Genomic DNA, 23,161 nt, shown 5'->3' on the forward strand with positions numbered 1-23,161 from the left:
TATTCCACTAAGTAGTGAGGGAATTCAGAACCAGCCTAAACCTGTGTTTCATCTGCTGATTACTTTCAAAAGTTTTTATTTATTACCGTACTTGTGTGCTGGTAATGTTTAATTCAGTCTCTTTGCTGCCTTTATCACTTTATCAGAACAGTTTTTGTAAATATTACATTCATAAAATCTTACAGTTCATTTTCTGGACGGAGAAGTTGGGACTCCTTTAAAACTGAACAGCACTATAAAACCAATTTCTCAATGCAGAGAGGAAGAGGAGGGCAGAGAAGGAAGACTGTTCTGACCCGAATCAACACGAGCAGAGCAGGAAGGTTTCATGACAAACACAAACACAGATTCTGAGGAGAAACGACTCCAGACCGAGTGGAATGTTAAATCTCAAAATGTTTAGCACCGTATGATGTAGGATCTTCATCACTGACAGTTTTGTCCTACATGGAGCTGGGTGTGAAGAAGACATAGAGCCTGGCTAGGAACGAGGAGACGGTCCCCCGCCTCAGCAGCTTCATCTCCACCTCTATCAGGAAGTCTTTGGGCTCCCGGACCTTTCTCTGGATGTAGACGGCTCCCGTGAAGCTGCTCAGCTTGCGCGCGCTGAAGTAGTTCTCCTCGTTGCCGCTCGTGATGCTGATGGTGACGTGGTCTCCGGGGTAGACGGGAGAGGGGCCCATCCGGAAGATCTGGGCTGGAGTGAGGATGTTGCTCTGGAAGCTGAGAGTGTAGTAGGTGATCCTCAAGGGAGAGTTCTGACAGTCGAAGGAGTTGGGAGGACAGCTGATCCGCTCACAGTGTCTGGGAGAGGAAAACCAGCACAGGAACCAAAGGGAGTTAGGCATCTCTAAATCCATCATGTCTGCAGATCACATTAGCAGGATTTCTATGGAAGTGATTCAGGACTGAGAAACCCTGAGTATCAATAACTCATATTACAAGATTCAAACACAAATCCAGGGAAATCATATTAAGAAGTTTGGACATTTTCCTTTGTTCAAACCAAATAATATCTCTGTAAAACAATACTGAAGTCAGGATTGATAGATAAGAAGACAGATAAGAAGGAAAAAAGGTCTTTGACCTGCTATCATACCCTGAGGCCGCCCTCCTAAATCAGAACATAAAGATAGAAAGATAGAAAGATAGAAAGATAGATAGATAGATAGATAGATAGATAGATAGATAGATAGATAGATAGATAGATAGATAGATAGATAGAGTACTTTATTAATCCCGCAGGAACTTACAAAAATTCATCCATTGCTCCAAACACACACACAAGCAGGTTCGAAGTAAATAAAGCAAGAAACAGCTATAAACAGGTTAGATTAAAAGCATTAAAATTATGGAGCTGTTAAAAGCAATTAAAAGTGTTAAAATTGCTGTACAAATAAATAAATAAATAAATAAAAATAGTTAGTCGTTCAGACGCCCCCTCTTGCCCTCCCAGCTGCATTGAAAAGTCTTATTGCGCTCGGTGCGAAGGACTTCCTGAGCCTTTCAGTGGAGCATGGTAGAGAGCGCAGGCGGTTGCTGAAGATGCTCCTTTGGGCGGCGAACACTCCATGTAGAGGGTGACCAGTGTTTCTCATTATGCTCTCCAGCTTGGTCAGCGTCCTCCGCTCAGCCACCACCTCTGCCGTCTCCATGTTTCGGCCCACCACACAGCCTGCCCTCAAAATCAGGCGATTTAGTTTTTTTAAGTCCTTTTTGTTTGCACCGCCCCCCCAACACACCACTGCATAAAACAAAGCACTGAAAACAACAGACTGACAGAACATAAAAAGGAGTTCCGAGCAGATGTTAAAAGAGGCGAGTCTTTTTAAAATGGTAAATGCGTATACTTGTATAGCGCTTTCTACCCTCCTTCGAGGGCCCAAAGCGCTTCACAGTCACAGACCCATTCACCCATTCACGCACACATTCACACACTGGTGGTGGCTCCGCTGCCGAACACTGGCGCCAACCTCCCACCAGAGGCAATTCGGGGTTCAGCCTGCTCTGCCCCTTCCTGTAGATGCAGTCCATGTTTGCTGACCAGTTCAGGCTCTTGTCCAGCAGGATTCCCAGGTATTTGTAGCAGTCCACTACCTCCACCTCTGCTCCATGAATGATGATGGGCTGCACCGCAGCAGGTACTCGACGAAAGTCCAGCACCATCTCCTTGGTCTTGGTGGTATTCAGGTGGAGGCAGCTCCGCTGGCTGCCTGTACTCCCCCTCCTCACCCTCCTTGATACATGCCACAATAGCAGTGTCGTCAGAGAACTTCTGCATGTGACATGTATCAGAGTTGTAGTGGAAGTCGGTGGTGTAAAGGGTGAAGAGGAGAGGCGAGAGCACAGTTCCTTGTGGGGCTCCTGTGCTGCCAGTCAGCATGGAGGATCTGCGACACCCCATCCTGACAAACTGTGGCCTGTTTGTCAGGTAGTCTGTAATCCATGAGACCAGCTGCGAGTTTACACCAAAGGAGAGGAGTTTCTGCTGTAGAAGGAGGGGCTGGATGGTATTAAAAGCACTGGAAAAGTCAAAAAAGAGCATTCTGACAGCGCAGCCTCCCCCGTCCAGGTAGGAGAGAGCCCGGTGTAAAAGATATAGCACGGCGTCCTCCACTCCCACCTTTGGCTGGTAGGCGAACTGGAGCGGGTCCCTATCACGCTGCACCTGTGGTCCCAGGAGCTGCAGGACCAGCCGCTCCAGCGTCTTCATGACGTGAGAGGTGAGGGCAACCGGCCGGTAGTCATTCAGCTCGCTGGGGCGACTCTTCTTAGGCACAGGAACAATGCAGGATGTCTTCCACAGTGATGGGACCCTCCCCAACTGCAGGCTCAGGTTGTAAACCTGCTGTAGGGGGTCACCCAGTTCAGCAGCGCAGGCCTTAAGGAGCCGAGGTGACACTTGGTCCGTTCCTGCTGCCTTCCTGGGGTGGAGCCGTTTCAGCTCTTTGCTCACTTGATGCGAAGTGATGGGAGAGGAGAGCGACCTGGGACCTGGAGACTGAAGCGGAGGCACAGAGGAGGCAGGAAAATGGTGAACAGAGGCAGGATGGATGGGAAGGCTGGAGGGGTGCTGCAGCAGAGGAGGGCTGGTGACAAGGGGGGCAGCTTGGGGGGAGCTGAACCGGTTGAAGAAGGTGTTAAGCTCCTCAGCTCTGTCTTGACTCCCACATGCTGTACTGTCCTCCTTTTTGCTGCAGCCAGTCATAATCTTCATGCTGTTCCACACCTCCCGCAAGTTGTTTTCCTTCAGCTTCTTCTCTAGCTTCCTTCCATATGCCTCTTTGGCCTCCTTCATGCAGGCTTTAAGTTCATGTTGTGCCTTCCTCATCTCCTCCCGATCCTTCCGTCTGAAAGCCTTCTTCTTCCTGTTCAGAACTGCCTTAACTTCACAGGTGACCCAGGGTTTATTGTTAGAGAAGCACCTGACAGTTCTGACAGGAACCACCACGTCCATGCAGAAGTTGAGGTAGTCTGTCATGCAGCCCACAGCCCCTTCAATGTCATCTCCATGAGATCCGACCAGTACACTCCAGTCAGTGCTCTGGAAGCAGCCTCTGAGAGCCTCCTCAGCTCCAGCAGACCATCTCCTGACCTGTCTGGTGGTGGCTAATTGTCTCTTTACCAGAGGGGTGTAGCTGGGCTGCCGGTGAATTAGGTTGTGGTCAGATTTCCCAAGGGGTGGGAGTGGGATGGCTGAGTATGCGTCCAGAGTGTTGGCATACAGAAGGTCAATTGTTTTGTTCATTCTTGTGGGGCAGTGAATGTATTGATGGAACGTAGGTAGAAGGGCATCCAGGGGAACGTGGTTAAAATCACCCGATATAATGACGAACGCCCCCAGGTGCTTGTGTTGTAGTTCTGTGGTTGCATTGTAAATGATTTCCAGAGCCGCCTGTGCCTCCGCCCTCGGAGGGATGTAAACACACAGCGCGATGACGTGTGAAAACTCACGTGGGACGTAGTAGGGTCTGATGCTCACCGCTAGCAGTTCCACATTGCGATCGCAAATCACCTTTTTGACGGTCAGATGATTCGGATGACACCATCGTCTGTTGGCGTACAGGATGAGGCCACCACCTTTGCTTTTCCCGCTGGTATTTGGGTCGCGGTCCGCTCTTACGGTGATAAAGTCGGGCAGATCCACGTTAGCATCCGGTACGTAGCTGGTTAGCCACGTCTCGGTGAAGATGATGAGGCTGCTTTCCGTGTAACACCGTTGTGTTCTGATCAGTCCGATAAGCTCATCTGTCTTGTTGGACAGAGCATTGACATTTCCCATAATTATGGAGGGGACAGATGGTTTGAAACGCCGCCGGTTAGCCGCCTTAGCCATCAGCCGCGCTTTGTGTTTGCGACCGGCTCGGCACCCACGGTACTTCCGTACAAGCTCAGATGGAATTACTTGACGGATTCCATGATGTATATATTTTCTGAGCGCCAACATCTCTTGTCAAGAGTACACAAGTCTACTAAAGTTGGCTGTCATTAGTAGAAAAAAGGGGGAAAAATAACATTCACACACCACAGAGCAACAGACGTGCAGCCTCGCTCGCGCAGGCGCAATCAATGCAACTGAGTAAAATTACACATACACTATCCATCGTTTATCGAGAGAATTATACTCTAAAAATAAATCTGTAAAGTAGCACCACAGATGTTTTAAGCTGTAAAACCCCTAACTACACACTTTCCATAGACATGAACATTTAGACACCTCTCTTGTTTAAACTCAAAGTTTAAACTTTGTGTAGAAAAATAAGTCCAGCATAATAGAATGAAAACAAACATCTGATTGCAATGGTACATGGCATATACTTGTGTAGCACTTTTCTACCTCCCTCTGATTGGATGCAATACATATTTTAGGCACAAATGGAACCCCATACAACCCAGACTCTGCATTCAGTGGCCCCAAAGTAAATTGAGTTTGAAAACCCAGATCTAGAAGAAATATAAAGATGGGCGTCATCTGCATAGTAGTGAAAATGAATGTTGTAAATGTGGAAAATTAAATTTGGTGGTAAATGGAAAAGACCCCAAAATAGAGCCCTGGGGCACACCTAGGCTAAGTCAAAATACATGGCATTAAAAACATGTCAAGTGAGTGAACTATCTGTACAAAATTCTACAATTTAACCCATTCGTGGATGATTTTATACCCAAGATAAAAGAAAACTTCTTCAGTGTTTTTTCAATCAAAATGTTGCTAAAATTAGGCCTGGATTAAATGATACGTTGCAAATTGGTTACATACAGTATATTGTGAGGGGATTAAACCAGTCAATATCTATTTAATAAATAATGCTCTACCAAAAACTTTATTCATCAGTATAAAGTTGGAGTCAAAAGAAAAGAAGAGCGCCATGTGTGAGCATGAGCGTATGTGTGTAACTTACGTGCTGGACGTTTTCTTGTAGTTGTGAGGACAGTCAAAGGAAAGGCATCGGAAGCCTCCTTGCAGATTGAAGCAGCTTTTTTCAAACGAACAGTTATGGGTGCCCAGCTTGCACTCATCCACGTCTAAAATGATAAACCGTGCATGAAGTGAACACGCCAGCATCAACGCTTATGAGAGAGTCAAGGTCCAAAAATCAGATTCTTCCAGACTGATCTGGAAATCTGAAGCTTACAAACCCTTTGATGGGAGACAAGTGGTAACAAGTCTGTGACTTTCTACAACTAACAGCAGTTCAGGAAGAAGTGTTTGAAATTAATTCGTTTAGTTTAGTCAAGCTCTACTTCTTCTGGGTTTTTAGTAGTGCTGCCACAAACGATTATTTTAATAGTCGATTAATCACCGATTATTTTTCCGATTAGTCGACTAGTCGGGTCATGCACAAACTGGATGTAAAACACACATCTGCTTTAAAATATTAAAAAATTAGAAATATAGCATTACCTGCGATAATGCTAGTGTGAATGCTGTAAACTGAATTTGTCTGCTGATGCTAGTGCTGATAGTTGAAAATGCTGAAATTGATAGCTAAAAACGCTGAAGCTGATAGCTAAAAATGCAGAAATTGATAGCTAAAAACGCTGGAACTGATAGCTAAAAATGCTGAAGCTGAAAGCTGAAAACGCTGAAATTAATGGCTAAAACCGCTGAAGCTGATAGCATAAAATTCTGAAAGTGATAGCTAAAAATGCTGAAGCTGAAAACGTTGAAATTAATGGCTTAAAACACTGATAGCTATAATGCTGAAAGTGATAGCTAAAAATGTTAAAGCTGATAGCTGAAAACGCTGAAATTGATAGCTGAAAATACTAAAGCTGATAGCCAGCTAAGATATTAGTTAAATGCAAAATTAGCCTAAAAAACTGGAAAAAAAAACTGTTAGCCAAAACAGCTAGCATGCAGCTGAAATATCTTCTAAACTCCAAATTAGCTTAAAAAAGCTGAAAAAGTCTTAAATTACCCAAAACAGCTAGCGTGTAGCTGAAATGTTGGTTAAACTCAAAAATAGCTTAAAAAACCTTAATAAATGCCAAAATAGTCAAAAATGCTAGCATAATGCTACTATAAGTTTCAACTTTACTATACTCTCACTCCATATAATATAAAGTAACGAGTAATCGACTATTAAATTAGTCGTCGACTATTTTAATAGTCGATTAGTCATCGATTAGTCGACTAATCGTGGCAGCCCTAGTTTTTAGCTAAATGTTTAAATTCCATCCTGCATTATAATTCCTACATCTGGAGCTTCCATCCCCATTATTCCTGGTAAATTTAGTTTTTTTTGTGCAGGAACATTTTCCCTAAATTACAATTTTCTTCAGTTTGTTTAAGTCTTTGGCATAATTTATGAATTTTCTTGAAAACTCTTCAAATGCAAGTTTCTACTGAAGAGTAGTTGAAGGTGTAGTGGACAAATGAAGGATATCAGACAAAAAAATGCTTCAGTAAGATTGAAACTCACCAGTGCAGGTGTGTCCATTGGCTGACATGACGTATCCATGAGGAGGGCAGGCACAGTGGTAGCTGCCTACAACATTGACACACTGGAAGGCACAAAGTTTCCCGATGCTCTGGGAGCATTCGTCGATGTCTGTTGGATTCAAACGTTGCTCTTTAGTCTCAGCACATGAAGCCATGAGAGGAGCTGGCACTCTCAATGCAACTCTAAAAAGGCTGTCATTGTGCTTCTTCACTCCTCCAAGCTTTGATATGATTGCATTTGTTATCAATAGTCTTTGACTAAAAGTAGTTGAATTTTTCCAAGCGTGCCTAAGGTCTTTCTCTGAAAAAAACATCTTTATGTTCGGGATGCAGATACTTTCAATGTGAACATTTTAAACTGGACTTTAGATTCTCCATTATGACAATAGAAAACCTCAGTAAAAAAAAAGAAAACCACCAATAAATTAATCCAGTTATTAAGATTTATTGTTCACAGACATTTTATCAAAAAAAAAACGAAAAAAAAAAAACGACTAAAACTTAACTGATAGGATTCTCAGCCTCTGACATTTCCTCTAGACTTCAGGACCTGGATTTCCTAAAGAAATGTACAAGTGCTTTTAGAGGAGTTAATATCACTAATTTGTGATCTAAATCTTTCTGTGCTTCTTTAGTTTTTTTTTAAAGAGACTGACAGATAAAAAACACGACAAAAGTCCAGGTCTTGAATCCATCGGTGTGTGGAGGATCATAAAGTTCTGACCTCGTACTTGACTAACCTCCTTCAAATGCTTCAAAAGTCCTTTGTTTTAAAATGATCTCAAAGCTGCTACCATTTTTGCTGAACTTTACTAGTTCTGGTTATATTTAGAGTAAAATGCAAGAAAGAATAAAGCCTTAAGTCTATAATAAAGCCTTCAAGCCTGTAGTGCTAAAAAGTTTATGCAGATTTTCCTATGGGCATGCTGCGAGTAACAGGCCAGTTCATGGTGAATACCTATGCAACAAGTAAGGGTAACACAGGTGTGTCGTACAGATTTTTCATTCAACCCTCCAGTCTTAACAAGGGGCTCATAAGTACTGTTTATATAATAAGTTTCTTTGTGTGCAGCACGACTGTTAGAAATTAAGGGTGTATTCAGACTGGAAATGTCCCTAAGTCTGGACCAAGTCCACTTAATTTGGTCCGGGTCGAGGCCTGAACCTTGCATTTGGTCTGTATTCAGAGATTTCAGTCTTGGACTAAAACCTGTAAAGCATGTGACTGCAGATCTCTTCAGTCATTGGCCAGGAATTACAAGGGCGGGGCAAGCAACGAGAGGCAGAAATTCTGGTAGTCCTACACTTTGCAATCCTTGTGGAGATAGTTCACTCATTCAAACTTTATATTTCCCAGATCAATTTTGAAAGTCTGTATCAACATCAGGTACAACACTTTTTACTTTCTGCTTTCGTACGGGGATGAATGCTGAACGGTGGTTACTGAGGAGACGATGGCAAAGAAGGCACACTGAGAAGCCTTTTTGACATATTGATTTTTGGGGAAAGCGTGAGAAGCAATGTGTATAATGTTAAAAGTTGTTTCAACGAGCCTGGATCCATTGACCTAGTTGGTGTTGAATTGTTGCTTTACAATTGCGGCTCTGTTTACATCACGTACAGCCCGGCTACGGCGGCCATTTTGGTTCAGTCGTTCCACTCCGAGCACAGAGCCCATTCAGACTGAGGAATGTTACAGCAAACAGAAGTTAAGTCCAATTGGAAACAAACCAAGACCATCTCGAAAGATGGGTCCAAGAGCAGTTCCTGGTCCCTGACTAGGATCTGCTAACTGAAATTTTGTTTCTGATTATTAAGATACATTTGGTTTAGGCGATTCAGTCTGAATTAGACAATCCGACAGTGATACTTACGTATCACTTTCACCCTCCATGCATAATGCATTCGTATCGCGTCATTCAGGGACCCCTACTTGCACCTTACAAACAACTAGTTTGTCTTAAATGCACCGTATGACAGTATCACGCATACGTCCAAAGTGCGTGCAACTTCCACAGATATATCAAGATACACTTACTACTTGCATGACAATCATACATTAAATTTTTATGATGTCCTTTAAGATGGCTCTGCTAGCCTCATGGATACTACAAGACCCACCTGTCCCCTTAGGATGCGCCTAATCCTGTCATTGACGGGCCAGGACAACCCAAATCTGCAGCACCCTTACGAGCCAACGCCCCTTATGGGTTAAACTACCTTTTTACTGGAGAATACCTTCACACGTGCGTCCGTCCTCCTTAAGGTAATATCCTTGGCGACAGTAGCACTGATATGAGCCGTGCATGTTGACACACTCCTGACTGCAGGGCTTTTGGTCACATTCATTTATGTCTGTGGACACACAGCAAAAGACATGAGTTTGTCAAAGCACTACAACAGCTTCAGATGTACTGCTGTCAAAAAAGTATTCAAAGCACATAAATCGACCACTTAGCGGGATACTTTGGTGTACAGTATTCTGCCGCGGTTTGCCTTAATCCTTCCTTCACATTCAAACACTAAGCCTAAAACTGGACATGATGCTTCCTTAGAAAGAATGGATACCTAACCTTCACAATTCTTCTGGTCAGAGGCCAAAGTGAAGCCAGCTGTGCAGGAGCAGAGGTAGGAGCCCAACGTGTTTTCACATGTCTGAGCACACAACCTGCCCGGATAGCTCCAGCACTCATTCACATCTGTCCTTGCAGAAGAAGGAGGCACACATGGAAGCAAAACAACATCAGTGTCATGTGGAAAAGCGACAAAGCTTTAACATCTGAGGTATTCAAAGACGTTTTTGGCAGACAAAAGGTAAAGAATGTGCCGAGTTAAATCAAACAATTGGTTTCCAAATCCATCTAATACAGGGGTCTGCAACCTTTAATGTTTAAAGAGCAATTTAGGTCAATTTCTCACTGACCACAACCCATAAGGAGCCACATATCTGACTTTGCATTTATGTTAGTGTTGTTTTTATGAAAACTATAAAGAAACTATTAATTTTTAGTATATATAAAAACAAACTTTAAGAGAAAATTGATTTTTTTTTTACATAATTTGACACAGTTCATAACTTTTAACAGGGTTTCAGAAGACTTCCTTTCAAAATAAAAGTATTTCTGTGTCACATAGGATCATCCCGATGGAGCAAATCTAGAGGTGGGTAGTGCCAGAATAGAAAAATATAAATATATATATATATATTTAAGCTTTTGTGGTGTGTCTTAGCCCTAAATTCATAAATCTAACTTTCTGAAATGAAAACAGAGCTAAGTAGCTGTGTTTATTGAATTATGAGGCACACTTTAAACACTGGAATTTGTCCAAATGTTTCATTCTCGATTATCGAACCACTTTAGCTACTGTGCTTTGGAGGCTCGCAGAGTGATAAATTATTTTACTTTTTTTTTAAACTTTACTTTACAGTTACTTTTTTAAACTAAAAACTATTTTTCTTTAACCACAGAGCCACAATGGCGAGGTGGAAGAGCCAGACGCGGCTCTGGACCCACAGGTTGCAGACCCCTGCTCTAATACAATAAAAAAAGAAAAAAAACAATAAAATAAAATAAAATAAAAACATAGTCTTATTTCCCTGCTAAAATAGTGACTGGATTTCACCTAATAAGTTGTTTTTCCACTTTTTATTCCTGAATTTAAGGAAACCCTAAAGTGAAATGAAAACTTGAGGCTGATTTGAAAAAAGAAGAAATGAATCGTTGAGAATCATGTAAAAAAAACAAAAAAACAACCTCATACCAGAAAAAAAAAAAAAAAACTATTCAGGCATTTGCAGCTCTCATGTGTATTAATTATTACTTTGCTTACTATTCAAGACAACAGTGGGAAAATGTTTCTCTTAAACCATCCTTTCTGATTTCACTAGAGCTCAATATTGTGCTTACTAGGATTTGAGTTTTTTTTTCTTTTGACAACTTGGTGGTTGGTTAGACTTATTGGTTCTCAATCATCCAATTTTGGAAATCTGTTCAGTTCCCAACAATAACTGGTATAGGCTCCAGCAACCCTGTAACCCTAAGAGGGATTAAGCAGGTTCAGAGAGTGGAAGGGTGGTTTTCTTCTTTGTAGTGTGATTAGATAAGCATGTTCTGTTGTAATAAATATTAATATTAATATAAACATGAGGATGATCCGATTAAGCTTGGCCGATCCTACAGTGTGAGCTGCAGTGGAACCAACCTGTGCAGACCTTACGCAGGGCATCAAACTGGTATCCTGTCTGGCAGTCACAGCGGTAGCTGCCAGGGAGGTTGTGACAGATCTGACCGCCTTCACAACCATGTGATCCCATCTGACACTCATCAACATCTGAGCAGGAAATGAGAAAGAAAGTACATCATCTACAGTTTGACCCCAAGTTTTTTCTGTCTAGAAAGGACCATAACCATTTTTAATTTAACCTTAAACACTAAAGCTTGGTTCCAGTTAGCTCCTTTGACTTGACTGACCTCAACAGTCGCAGGTGATTTGTTAACCTGAAGGTGCGCAACAATGATCAACCAGTGGTTGAAACTCCACTTCTAACTGGGTGGTATCACGTTTGGAGCCACATCAATATACTCTGGACCCCATGGCTAGTATTGTTCTTATTAATTTATCAATTTTTTTTAAATATTTTTTTGTGTTGTGGTTTTAAACCCTCACCGACACACGAGGCTCCGTCGGGGCTGGTGTGGTATCCACGATTGCACACAACGACCCTCTGCTGGCAGCTGAAGGAGCCCACGGTGTTGATGCAGGCGAAGCCGGAGCTGCACGGCTCAGCCAGGCTGCTGCACTCGTTGATGTCTGCTCAATCAGAGACAGTCCAGGCTCAGCAGGCTCCTGCAGGATCCTTTCCAACAAACACTCACAGTCTTACCGACACAGTTCCCGTGAGCATCCTGGGTAAACCCGCTCAAACATTTCTGCTTGGGCGTACACTTGAAGGAGCCCGGTGTGTTCTCACACAGGAAGTCTTTGCCACAGCGGTCCTTCCTCATCGCACACTCATCAATGTCTGGACACACACAGTAGTAATTGTTACATTGACATTGCTTACGTGAAACAGCTGACAGAGCACAATGGAAACGAGGGAACTCACCTTGGCACCCACTGCTCTTCAGGTGGTAACCTGGAGGACAGGTGATCTGTGCTCTGCAGGTGAAGGAGCCCTCAGTGTTCACACAGCGCTGATGTGGCAGACATTTGTGGGTCAGACACTCATCTATGTCTGCAGAGCAAACAAGAGAGGACGATGGAGGAGTTCTCATCTCTGACTTTGGTGCAGTTGAGGACAAAAGATTTTAACTTAACCACTATTTGGATGTGCACCCACATCTCCTGAAGGGTTTCATGACATGTTTAGTAGGACAATAATTGAACAAAAGGTGTTATAAGAAATAAAATAATTTTTAGACGAAAAAAATTCCAGTAAACTCTCATGAAACATACTGTAAAAACACAGGGAGCCAGCAGGGGGTAATGATGTCACGCTAAAATGTCACTCAAGCTTGGTCCAAAAACCTGATACCATACTGGAAGTAAGAACCGTTTTCTTGAACTTTGAGGTCAGTGCAATTGTAGATTATATTTAGATACATACAACTGAGGATGCCCTCAAAATTAAAAAACTGATTAGCGGATTCAACTGATACAGCCGTTTAAAAGTTATAATATTCTTGTTAATGTGCACTAAAAACTGGTTCAGTCCAGCAACAGTGTGACAAGTTATCAAGACTCATTTCTGACATATATGGGTTGATGGATTGTTAGAGTGGATTATACATAATAATAATAATAAATTAATAAATTTAGATGGTTTCAACTTAAATAAAATGACATTGTATTTTAATAGCATAAATGAACACAAATTAATCTAAATTATACAGCTGAAAGTCATATAAAAAAATCAATGAATGAACACAACTGTAAATAAATGCATATTTATACAAACACCCTTATGCATTAAAACACACTGATAATTATAGATTATTCTTGATCTGTGATCAGGAGGAACCGACGTCCTGTATGAACAGTTCTGAGTCTCACCTTCACATGTGTGTCCATTTTTCATCAGGTAGAAGCCTGGAAAGCAGGAGCAGAGAACTTGGCCCCCCACCACACTGCACCGCTGGCTGCAGGGTCCGTTACCTGACAGATTCAGCGTCGGCACATTCAGACGGCTGACAAAAAGGCAACTTTTTGAATTTTATAAACAATTCTGGGACCCTCAAACATTGACACTCTGGAATGACATTTGGATTAAAAAATGCAATCCACTATGAATAAATATTATATGTTTATATTTTCATTTTTACGACAACCTGCTGCACAAGAAGTGTAGTTTCACTTCAATTTTATAGAAAATACAAAGAAACTGTAAACCAGTATTAATTAGTGTGTGCTTATTGTTCATGAATATTATGGTGTGATCAGCTAGAAATGCTGTTGTGTGATGGTGAAAGCAAATGAACAACATTACCTGCACAGGGATCCACGAGGGTAGACTGTGTGGGGGGTTTGACGGTGCCTGTGGTGATGGGGGGGTGTTCTGTGTTCACTCTGGTGATCTCTGGACTCACTGGAGCATAAAGCAGACAATGTTTTGTGTGACAGAGACAGTCTGTAAAACTGTATTACAGTTTTTTCCAAATGCTAAAACACATTTTCTGAAACATGAGACCAATTTAACCAAACACCAAACTCAATTTTCAAAACATAAGCTAAATATACAAAATACTTAACTCATGAATCAAAATCTCACTTTGAGGTCAAAATGAAGACTCTGTTGTCAAAACTTACACACACACATCAAATCCAACACACTACGCACCAAAACACCAAACACAATTTCCAAAATATAAACTAAATATACAAAATTCTTGACTCTTCAGTCAGAAGCTCACTATGAGTTCATAATGAAGACTCTGTTGTCAAAACTAACAAACATGCAGCAATCACAACACACTACACAACAAAACACTTGACACTGTTCACAAAATGTTTTGCAAAGAATATATAGCAAAATTGACAATAGAATGCAAGAAGATATTTTGTAATGCCTAAATAAAGTGCACATTTTTACATCTGTTTTTACATCAAAAATGCTTATTATTTATTGTAAAATAAGAATCAGCAGGGTAGAGAATTATTGCTACAGTAATGCAAATTACAGGATAAATAGTTACTCATTTAAAGTTAATTTCTTTTGTAAAATGTGGGATAATGTGTTTTCACTCAAATGGTAAAGACAACATCAAATGTTTGTTCACATACAAATATATTTTATGCTTATCCCTTGTCACAGTAAGTAAAACATACTTTCATTTCGTATTCTCTAATTGTTTCAGTTTGCACTGACCTGTTTTACCTTTTAAATGTCCGCACGATTGATGCCACTGTGAACCGACTGAGTTGGGGGTTGACCCTTTGACCCGCTTCCCTCATGGTCATTCCATGAACCAACACATGGTCAATTACAGTGGCCCGGATCGCATCAGAAATCGCTGTCCTTGGTCTGGGTCTTGGAGTGAGTCTAGGTACTGGTCTGGGTGGGGGTTCGGGTCCCAATGTGGGTCTGGGTCTCAATTGCCTTTCTCTGTTTTCCATTTTTCATTATTAGCTGTTTAGTTGCTCCAGAACTGCCTTTATATTCAGTACAGTTGATTAGCAAAAAGTGTCTTGAGTTTTGACCAGTTGTGTGTTAATGATGACTCCTGTGTTGGAACAGAGTTTGAGTTTTGCCTCTTTGTGTTAATGTTTTGCACCTTGTGTGTTGTGAATGCCGACTGTGTCTTAAAAGTAAAAATGTGTCTTGTGTTCCGCAAAGAGTGAATTGGAGTTTTGAAAATTGTGTGTTAACTGCAAATTGTGTTTTAGGTTTTGACCAAAGAGTGATGTTTTTGAGAAAAGAGTTAAAGCAATTGATGAGCTTGTTTGGAGAATGGCACTTAGTGTTTTAGCAATTGGGAAAAACTGTAAATAAACTGTGTTCCTTATACTCTTGGTGTCCAGTGTTTTATGTTGTGGTCCTCTTTTATTGTTTCCTCTAGTCTCAAGACTAGGGGATGTAACTTTTGGGGATGTAACATTTGGGGGCTCGCCCGTGATAGATGCTATTTTGGTGTTGTTTGTGTCTCCAATTGGTTTGCCTGTTGGGGACGTAACATATTCAACAAGGAATGAATGGAAGGGTTGGCTCCAGCTGCCTGTGACCCCAAAATGGATTCACCTGGTTCAGGTTCTTAAAAATGTGATGTCATGTCAGCTGTGAGTCAGGCCATTTGAAGCATACCCCCTCCTATTCACACCATCTAAAATCTTTGAGTGAAAATTTAAGTATCTCTTAACAGAAACTAATGTTGTCCCAACAAAAGCTCAACTGTAACACAGCAGAAGTCCAACCAGAGCTAAAAGTGGCCCTACCATTAAAATTCTAATTTTTGAGGTTTTAAGTGCAGTTTACTGTTCATTCCTCTCTATAAAGAACCCCAAAGCGGTATTTTGATCCAGAGTGATCCTCTAAAAACCTGCAGTATCTGCAGCAGACCCTCCAATACCCACGAATCCGAACGGTTGGAAACGTGCTGATGTAAGCACGATGTGAACCGCTCCCTCCAGGAAGAGTTCCAGTTGTGTCCTGTCTTCAATAAATTCCCCCTCAAAGAGGTGTTCATTACTTTAGATCCGGGGCTCCTTTTAGACCCTGCCCCCCCTTCCCCCTTCAGGCGCAGTCGTGCAGAAGCAGCCTGCGTTTCTGTTGTGAAGCAGTGTAGCGATGGCTACTAAAGGCATATATATTGTGTGTGCATCCATCATTGAAGAAGTTTGGATTATTTTCGTGGGAGAAATGCAGACACACGGCTTTCTCTAGGATGACCTCATGAAATGGACGGCAGCCACATGCAGCGGCAGACGCAGCCTCAGGAAATGAGTCGTTTTACTTCCGGGTAGGAAAAAACTCACGAAAAATAAAAATGTGATTTTTTAGTGTTCCAAAGGTACTATATGATCACATGGATATAGTTCACTCTGAAAGGCTTAAGAAAATCATGGTATGGCCTCTTTAAAGCCCAGAAATATTTCAGTGTCTGAGTTTTCCATTAAAATTAAACCTTCTAGGAAAGCCTGGACTCTCCTTTCTCCATCAGTAATTGGATTTTGAGCTCTGAGCTTTTTTTTTCTGACAGCTGTTTAAACCTTCAATGCTCAAGCTCTGTTTCAGCATTTCTTATGGCTTTAATCATCAGAAAAGGATTCTATTACAACTAAGAAGTTCTGAAGCTTAGCTGAAGACAGACATGGACAAAACGAGCTGTTTCTACATTATTGTGGATCAATTCTCCAACTTGGAGTACCTGGAGAGCAGGAGTGTCCATCCTGCTGCAGGACATAACCCTGAAAGCAGCTGCAACGGTACGATCCCCACGCACTGATGCACTTGTGCTGGCACTGCTGTCTGTGGTGGAGCGGACACTCATCTTCCTCCTGCTGAGCCTCCACCATGTTGACAGCTTCATCCGTGGTTCTGATGGAATAGGCCTCTTTGGGGAACTTTCTCTCTGAGACTGGAATGAACCAAAACGTTTAGGAAGGGGGTGAGCAGAAGACTGAACCAGATCCACATTATTTTTTTGTTACATTTCATAATGCTTAGAAATGCTTGAAATACGATTGCAAAAACCAACAGATAGCATGACAACAAACAGGCTTCCTGTCAGCGGAGCCCCCATGGCGCATAAATCTGAGTTTCTGTCTTTAAACTGCATGAGCTACACATTTCCAGCTCACGCTTTTCCCATCATGACGCCACGGCTCAGGACACAACCTCATCTGACAGGCCGCCAGAACCAGCTGCTGATGACATCATTGCACAGTAAATTTTTTACTACTTCCTAAATAACTACGTCTTTTCTTCTGCACAAGAAGTTGACGTGTTCAGAGACAAATGAGAACAAGACTTGTTGGACAAAAACATCAGAGATGGTCATTTTTTCCTCATGGGATGGTTTATGTCCGACACGTCCTGTTTATGTTGGTAAAACATGTCCATAGTTTTCACCTGTAGGCTTTAAGGAAACAGTCGTCATCATCTGGTTTGTATTATACACCATCAAATGTGTTCTTGATTTAAACAAGACGAAGTCCAACAGAGACAGACTACAGCAGCGTCGACCTCCATGAACTATTGGGGCTCCTAATGTCAAAGCTCAGCTGAGCCATATAAGTCAGTTTGATCACATTTAGACAATTATCTAACACCTTTTAAAACTTAACCTTGTGTTCTCACATTTTCTTTTTACATTCAATCAAGTTTTTCCTACAGTTTTATCACATTTAACCAAGTTTTCTTACAGTTTGATTAAATTTAAGTCAGACGGGTTACAAACAGTACCAGTACTTCATTTTTATCATAATAAATAAAGTCCAAATTTCTAATAGAAATCAAAATGAGACATCTAAATTGAGATCTAAATAGATATTTTTTTGTAAAATTATCCTTTAGAATTCATTTTAAATGCACATTTATTTTAAATGTATTCATTCTAAATACTAAAGGTAAATCCATTCAGAAAAGTTAACCACTTCATGCAGATGTTGCTAATTTGACACATACCTTTTAATCAAGGAAAATTTAGCATCGCCTGGAACAGAAAAACAAGCCAATATACTATATATATATATATATATATATATATATATATATATATCAAAATAACTAGAAATAAATTTAGGCCTGAGTGGGTTATTTAAATGTTTTATATGAATGATCAAAGTTAAGGGTTAAATGTAAATTTATATACAAAATTTAACTCTTAAATCTCAGTTATAAATTAATATGAAATGTAGGTTTAATTTTTTGGTAAATTTGAGTTTAAAATGTTTGTTTTAAGCTTGGAACTTGAATGAATACAGGATTTTTATTGGTAAATGTAAGCATTAAATGTATTTGTTACATCGGAATATTTTGAATGTTAAAATGTTAAATAGAAATGTTCGGACAGTAAACCCCTCAGATCATCTTAAGATCTATTTTAAGTGTTCCCAGTAGATGTTTAATTATGATTATGCCATTTTTAGCCCATACTAATAACTTTATTGAGAAAGGGACAGTGCATATTAATGAACATTAAAACAAATGTAAATATGCCAGATTATAGCCTCAGGCTAATTTCCATCTGGAGTCCCTTGGCAGGTTGATGTTAAAAGAAATAAAACAGAATTTAAGAGATAAACACTACACACACAATTATAAAACACAGGTAAAATACAGTATACAAAATAAAACTAATAAAATACAGAAAAGATTTAAGAAAAAATATCATTTTTTTTTTAAATCGGAGCTTGCTTTGTAATAGCTTTCCTATTTCTGGTCATTTGTGATTGCAGATTTGAGACTCCAAAAGCCACAGTTTCAGCTGCTTTTTAAAAATGACAAAATTTTCACTTTCTCTTATTATTATTGGGATTCTGTTCCAGAAGGTTGAGCCCTGGAATGAAAATACATTTTGTGAGAAGGAGGTTCGTCTAAATGGGACCTCACAGTCACCTGTAACAACAGCCCAAATTAAAAACCCTGTAGTTTTCTAGGAAATAGTTTCTAAAAAGCGGCAGGAGTTCATCAGAAATTCGTTGTGGGCGGGACTCACCCCCTCTTGCCCTTGGTGTCCATGGCAGACATAAAATCCTGTCCACCTCGTTCATGGGAGGGATCTCACGTCAATGTAAGGGTGGGGTCATCTGGACCCCATAAGAGAGCACAAGCGGCTCACCCAGCGTATTTTCTATGTCACAAATAGGCTCTTTTTCAAACTTCATTTTATCGTATGCTCCTGATTCACAACAATTTGAATAAAAAAATACTCAGAAATGAAATTTTGAACTTAGTTTTTTTCATATATATATACTATTTTGCCAAAAAAATGCAGCAAAAACATAAAAAAAAAAAATCTAAATTCAAAATCCACAGCAGTGGATATACAAATTAGGAAAAGTTTTTAAAATTTGCACATTCAAATATACCTCTGTTGGGGAGGACAGTTGGCGTGAGCTTCTCCTGTCCCTTCAAGGGGAGCTGGCTCTGAGCTTCATCTTCCTCGCAGCAGGTGAGGAACACATGACCGCATGAGTAGCCCAGGTGGAGGTAACCGCCGCAGCCTTGGCCCTGGCGGCGCATCCAGAGGCCCAGCGCACAGCAGCTGCAGCACACCTGTCCGTACACAAACCGAGCCCATTATGAAAGCTTTGGTTCTGAGCTGCTTTGTAAACATCAGTGGAGCACTGAAGAAAAAAAAAAGTTTAGCAAATTTGATCCAACTGCAGAAGATTTAAGCTGAACCACATGTTCTCCACGTAAAACCAGACTCTGTAAAATAAATTCTCTACAACCAGCGAGTGAACGACTCGTTTAGCTCAACGTTTCAGCATCATTGCCCACAGAAATGAGTTTGTGGCATGAGTGCCCAAACCAACACCCTTCCTCTTGTGGCGGCAGGGGTTGCCAGTGTAGCCAGCAGCTCTATTTCTCATTGAAAGAAAGCATTGTCATTTCAAAACATTGTTCCCACAAAGCATGAATGGAGCAGAACTCTGAAACAGATGTGTCAACTCCAAAACCACGACTAGAACACAGAAAACAGCTCTCAAAACATCAAAACAGCACTGGGGTTCGCAGTTTCTGTCTGGCATCAGTTAGAAATATTGACTCCAACTCATCTGTTCTCTTTTATTTCTCCAGCCCCACCACTGTTGTGTTTCGCTCTTCACTTCTATGTACCTGGTAGGAGTCATCTGTGCACGAGTCCTCGTCGTCTCGTTCACAAGAGCCTCCTGCTTTGGCTGAAGTCACACCAGAGTCACACCAGATGCTGTTCAAAGAGCTGATGCAGCACTGCTTCTGTGCAAGACTGAAACATAATATGCATGTAAACAACACAGAGTCAACTATGGGTTCTATTTGAATTGTTTTCAGGATTCATTTACTTTGGGCTAAAAAAATGTAAACATGTAAAAGAGGCTTCAGATCTGGTTTGACCCAGAAGACCTCCTGGAAGCCACAGCATTTTATGGACTAGGGCCTTTCCTAACCCTCATCATCTGCTCTTTTTCTTACCCATGAATGTACATGTCATTTTTGCAGCCACTAAGGTGTCTTCTTTTTGTCTTTTAACAGGTGTTCCACTGATTTTCAGCTTGTACGTCTTCATTCAGTTCTCTTGTTGCAGCAGATGCTAACACATCTCTTTTTGGATTCTTCTTCCTACTTCCTGTTGTCCCAGTGCTCCAGTTGATTTCACATCTCTTTTTTTGCATCAGTTGTTCCAGCGATTTTTGTGTTGTCCATTTTCATTTCACTGCTGTAGTTACAAAATAGCTATTTTTTTCCAGGTTTCAGGGTTTTTGTTTTCTTCTTACTGATTCCCGTTGCTTTAGTGTTACAGTTATTACCACATTTTTCCAGCAGTTGTTCCAGTGATTTTCTTGTTTGTCCATCTTCATTCAGCTCTTTCACTGCTGTAGTTACAAAATGACTCTTTTTCTAACAGAAGCTCCAGGGTTTTTGTGTTCTTCTTCCTGATGTGTGAGTGCTGCAGTTGATATCACATCTCTTTTTTATGCAACAGTTGTTCCAGTGATTTTTGAGTTTGTTCAGTTTCCTTCAGGACTCTTTTTGTTCAACAGAAATGTCAGGGTTTTTGTTTTCTTTTTCTTGCTTCCAGTTTTCTCAGTGCTACAGTTATTATCACATCTATTTTTTTGCAACAGTTGTTCCAGTGATTTTTGCTCGTCCACTTTCCTTCAGCTCTTTCACTGGTGTAGATACAAAATGATGTTTTTTTTCTGTAATAGAACCCCTGGGTTTTTGTTCTTCTCGTCTGCCTCCTGTTGCCTCAGTGTCGCTGTTATTATCAATGTTTTTGCAACACTTGTTCCATTGATTTTTCTGTTTCTCAATGTTCATTTAGCTATTTTACTACTGTAGTTACAAGATGACTGTTTATTTTACTACAACAGAAGCTCTAGAGTTGTTGTGTTCCTCTTCATGCTTCCTGTTGTCTCAGAGCTGCATGTATTATCACATCTATTTTTTGCAACAGATGTTCCAGTGTTTTTTGTGTTAGTTTCTTTCCCTACTGAGTCATAAAGGTTTCCTCTTTTACTTTCATTCAGAAGTCATACTTTTCCACTGTCACTCAGTGCTGGCTCAGAGAGGGGATTACACCAAATACCATTAGATGGAAACTGTTACTCCCTCTTATAGGCTATTATTAAAAGAAATGCCTGAAAACTTGACTTTATAAGATTAATCTATTCGGACTTGGATAATAACAAATGTATTGATTACAAACAAACTAAACTGAGTAACATTATTTGCTTTTGTGTAGCACCTTTAGATGACATTGAGCTTAAAACACAATCTGAAAAGGGCATAAAAGCATTCAGCCAGGATCTTCCTTTGTTCAGTTGTATCTTGTCATCATAAGCTTCAGTTCGGGATAAATCAGTTCATGAAGTAAATATTTAATTTTCCCTTATTAGAGAAAGCATGTGGATATATTTCAGGTTCGAGTTCCAGTGTCACCTATTTTTATATTTATGACTTTAAACTGACAAAAATTAAAAACTCAGTATTTGTGTATTCATGCTTTAGACTAGTTGTTGAGTTCAAGTTGGAAAATCCAAAGATTGTCAGGAAGGGATTTAAGAAGTTAGATTTATCCACAGAAACACTGACAGATATTATCATCTTTGGTATTTATGGATTACTCGAGTCATAAAGAATACTAAAAATGGTCCTAAAATAAGCCGAGCTATGTCAGTGAACACATTTCGAGTCATTTACCTGCAAATGGAGTGCTCGTCATCGGTCAACATGGGCATGGCCTTGCAGTGGAATTGTTCACTAGCCCATCTGTGACCAGCATCACAGCAGCGCTGCAGTAGATCTTTAGCAGACACACCTGGACCTGTGGAACCATGACACATAGGTAAGCAAACATCAAAACACAGCTTTAAAAAAACAGAATGTTCTGCAAAAAACTCTTGAGTCTGCAGAACAAGAGTGAACGCACCAAACAGACGCCCACTGCAGCACATCAGCATCTGGTAGACGTCAACAGGCCTTAAAGGTCCCCCTGAGATTCTCTCAGATGGGGAAAGAGTTACAGAGAACAGTAGACCGTTTTATGACTGAAACCCTTTCTGGGTTGGAGTGAATCTTCAGGTTCAGCAAAGGCAGTTCATCACATGCAATCAGTAGATGCAGTGGTGCGTTCAGGTTTTCCTCAAGAACTGCACTGTCAGCATGAACTAAACTACCTGAGCTACAGCCGTAACTTCAGAGGATTCATGAAGTAATCTTCATTCAAATGAGGGTCATTTCCACATTTAAGCTTTGGTTATATTATACCTGTTGGCAAAGATCCCCGAAGCTTCACAAGGAAACTTAAAGATTTTAAACATATATCAGATGAAAATAGGAGAAAAATTTCCTCGTATTTTAAAAGCTGATCACACACTATTATTCATTGTTATATTGTACTATAAAAACAACACAACAATTGCTTTTTGTGTGTGTTGTCTATTTTTCATTGTGGTTGTTTTTTATCTAAAGTATGGCTTTTTAATTTTAATTTATTTTATTTTAGCTTAGTTTTTTTTAACATATTTTTTAAAGCATCTTACGTTCAACAGCATGTTGATGAAAAGTGCTGTATAAATAAAATGATGGATGGATATTTCAACAGTTTTTAGGTCTGCATTTGGACTAAGGTTCAAGTCAAATCAATCTTTATTCATATATCACTTTTCATATCAAATGAAGTGCTTTTACACCAAAATAAACAAAACAAATAATATTAAAAAAAGGCTTTAAAAAAAATTAGAGCTCCTCCTCCAGACACACACAACCCTCTTCATTCATGAAGATAGACAATTTTTAAGGCTCAGGTATCAACATTCAAGACTTTTTAAATGCTTTAAGGTATTATTTCCAATTTCATAAATTCAATACTTTCAAGAGTTTTTAAGACCGTGTGGGAACCCTCTATATAAGTGACCACAGCCTAGACGTTTTTCTTGTAATCTTCGTGTACACAATCATTCTCCATTAAAGGTTCAAAAACAGGCTGATGATAAGGAAATACATTTGTGCAGTTAGATAATTTAGAAGTAACATATGAACAACAGTTTGTTTTCATAACGCTGAGACAC

General features: G+C 40.4%; 1 protein-coding gene across 1 annotated transcript in view; it reads right to left on the reverse strand.

The window, feature by feature from the left end:
* Positions 1-371: 371 nt before the first annotated feature.
* fbln2 (fibulin 2) overlaps positions 372-23,161 on the reverse strand; it is a 34,426-nt gene continuing 11,636 nt past the window's right edge. The window contains exons 3-17 of the mRNA XM_024270991.2: positions 21,792-21,915; positions 19,725-19,854; positions 18,971-19,157; positions 16,306-16,515; positions 13,431-13,529; positions 12,998-13,099; positions 12,051-12,179; positions 11,829-11,966; positions 11,612-11,755; positions 11,147-11,275; positions 9,517-9,642; positions 9,182-9,298; positions 6,924-7,052; positions 5,400-5,523; positions 372-804 (exon numbers count right to left, since the gene is read on the reverse strand). Of these exons, the coding sequence (XP_024126759.1) occupies positions 444-804; positions 5,400-5,523; positions 6,924-7,052; positions 9,182-9,298; positions 9,517-9,642; positions 11,147-11,275; positions 11,612-11,755; positions 11,829-11,966; positions 12,051-12,179; positions 12,998-13,099; positions 13,431-13,529; positions 16,306-16,515; positions 18,971-19,157; positions 19,725-19,854; positions 21,792-21,915 (2,249 nt within the window). The 3' untranslated portion in view covers positions 372-443. The remainder of the gene's footprint in view (positions 805-5,399; positions 5,524-6,923; positions 7,053-9,181; positions 9,299-9,516; positions 9,643-11,146; positions 11,276-11,611; positions 11,756-11,828; positions 11,967-12,050; positions 12,180-12,997; positions 13,100-13,430; positions 13,530-16,305; positions 16,516-18,970; positions 19,158-19,724; positions 19,855-21,791; positions 21,916-23,161) is intronic.

The sequence above is a fragment of the Oryzias melastigma genome, linkage group LG5 (genome assembly GCF_002922805.2).
Source record: "Oryzias melastigma strain HK-1 linkage group LG5, ASM292280v2, whole genome shotgun sequence".
In the NCBI taxonomy this organism is placed as follows: Eukaryota; Metazoa; Chordata; class Actinopteri; order Beloniformes; family Adrianichthyidae; genus Oryzias; species Oryzias melastigma.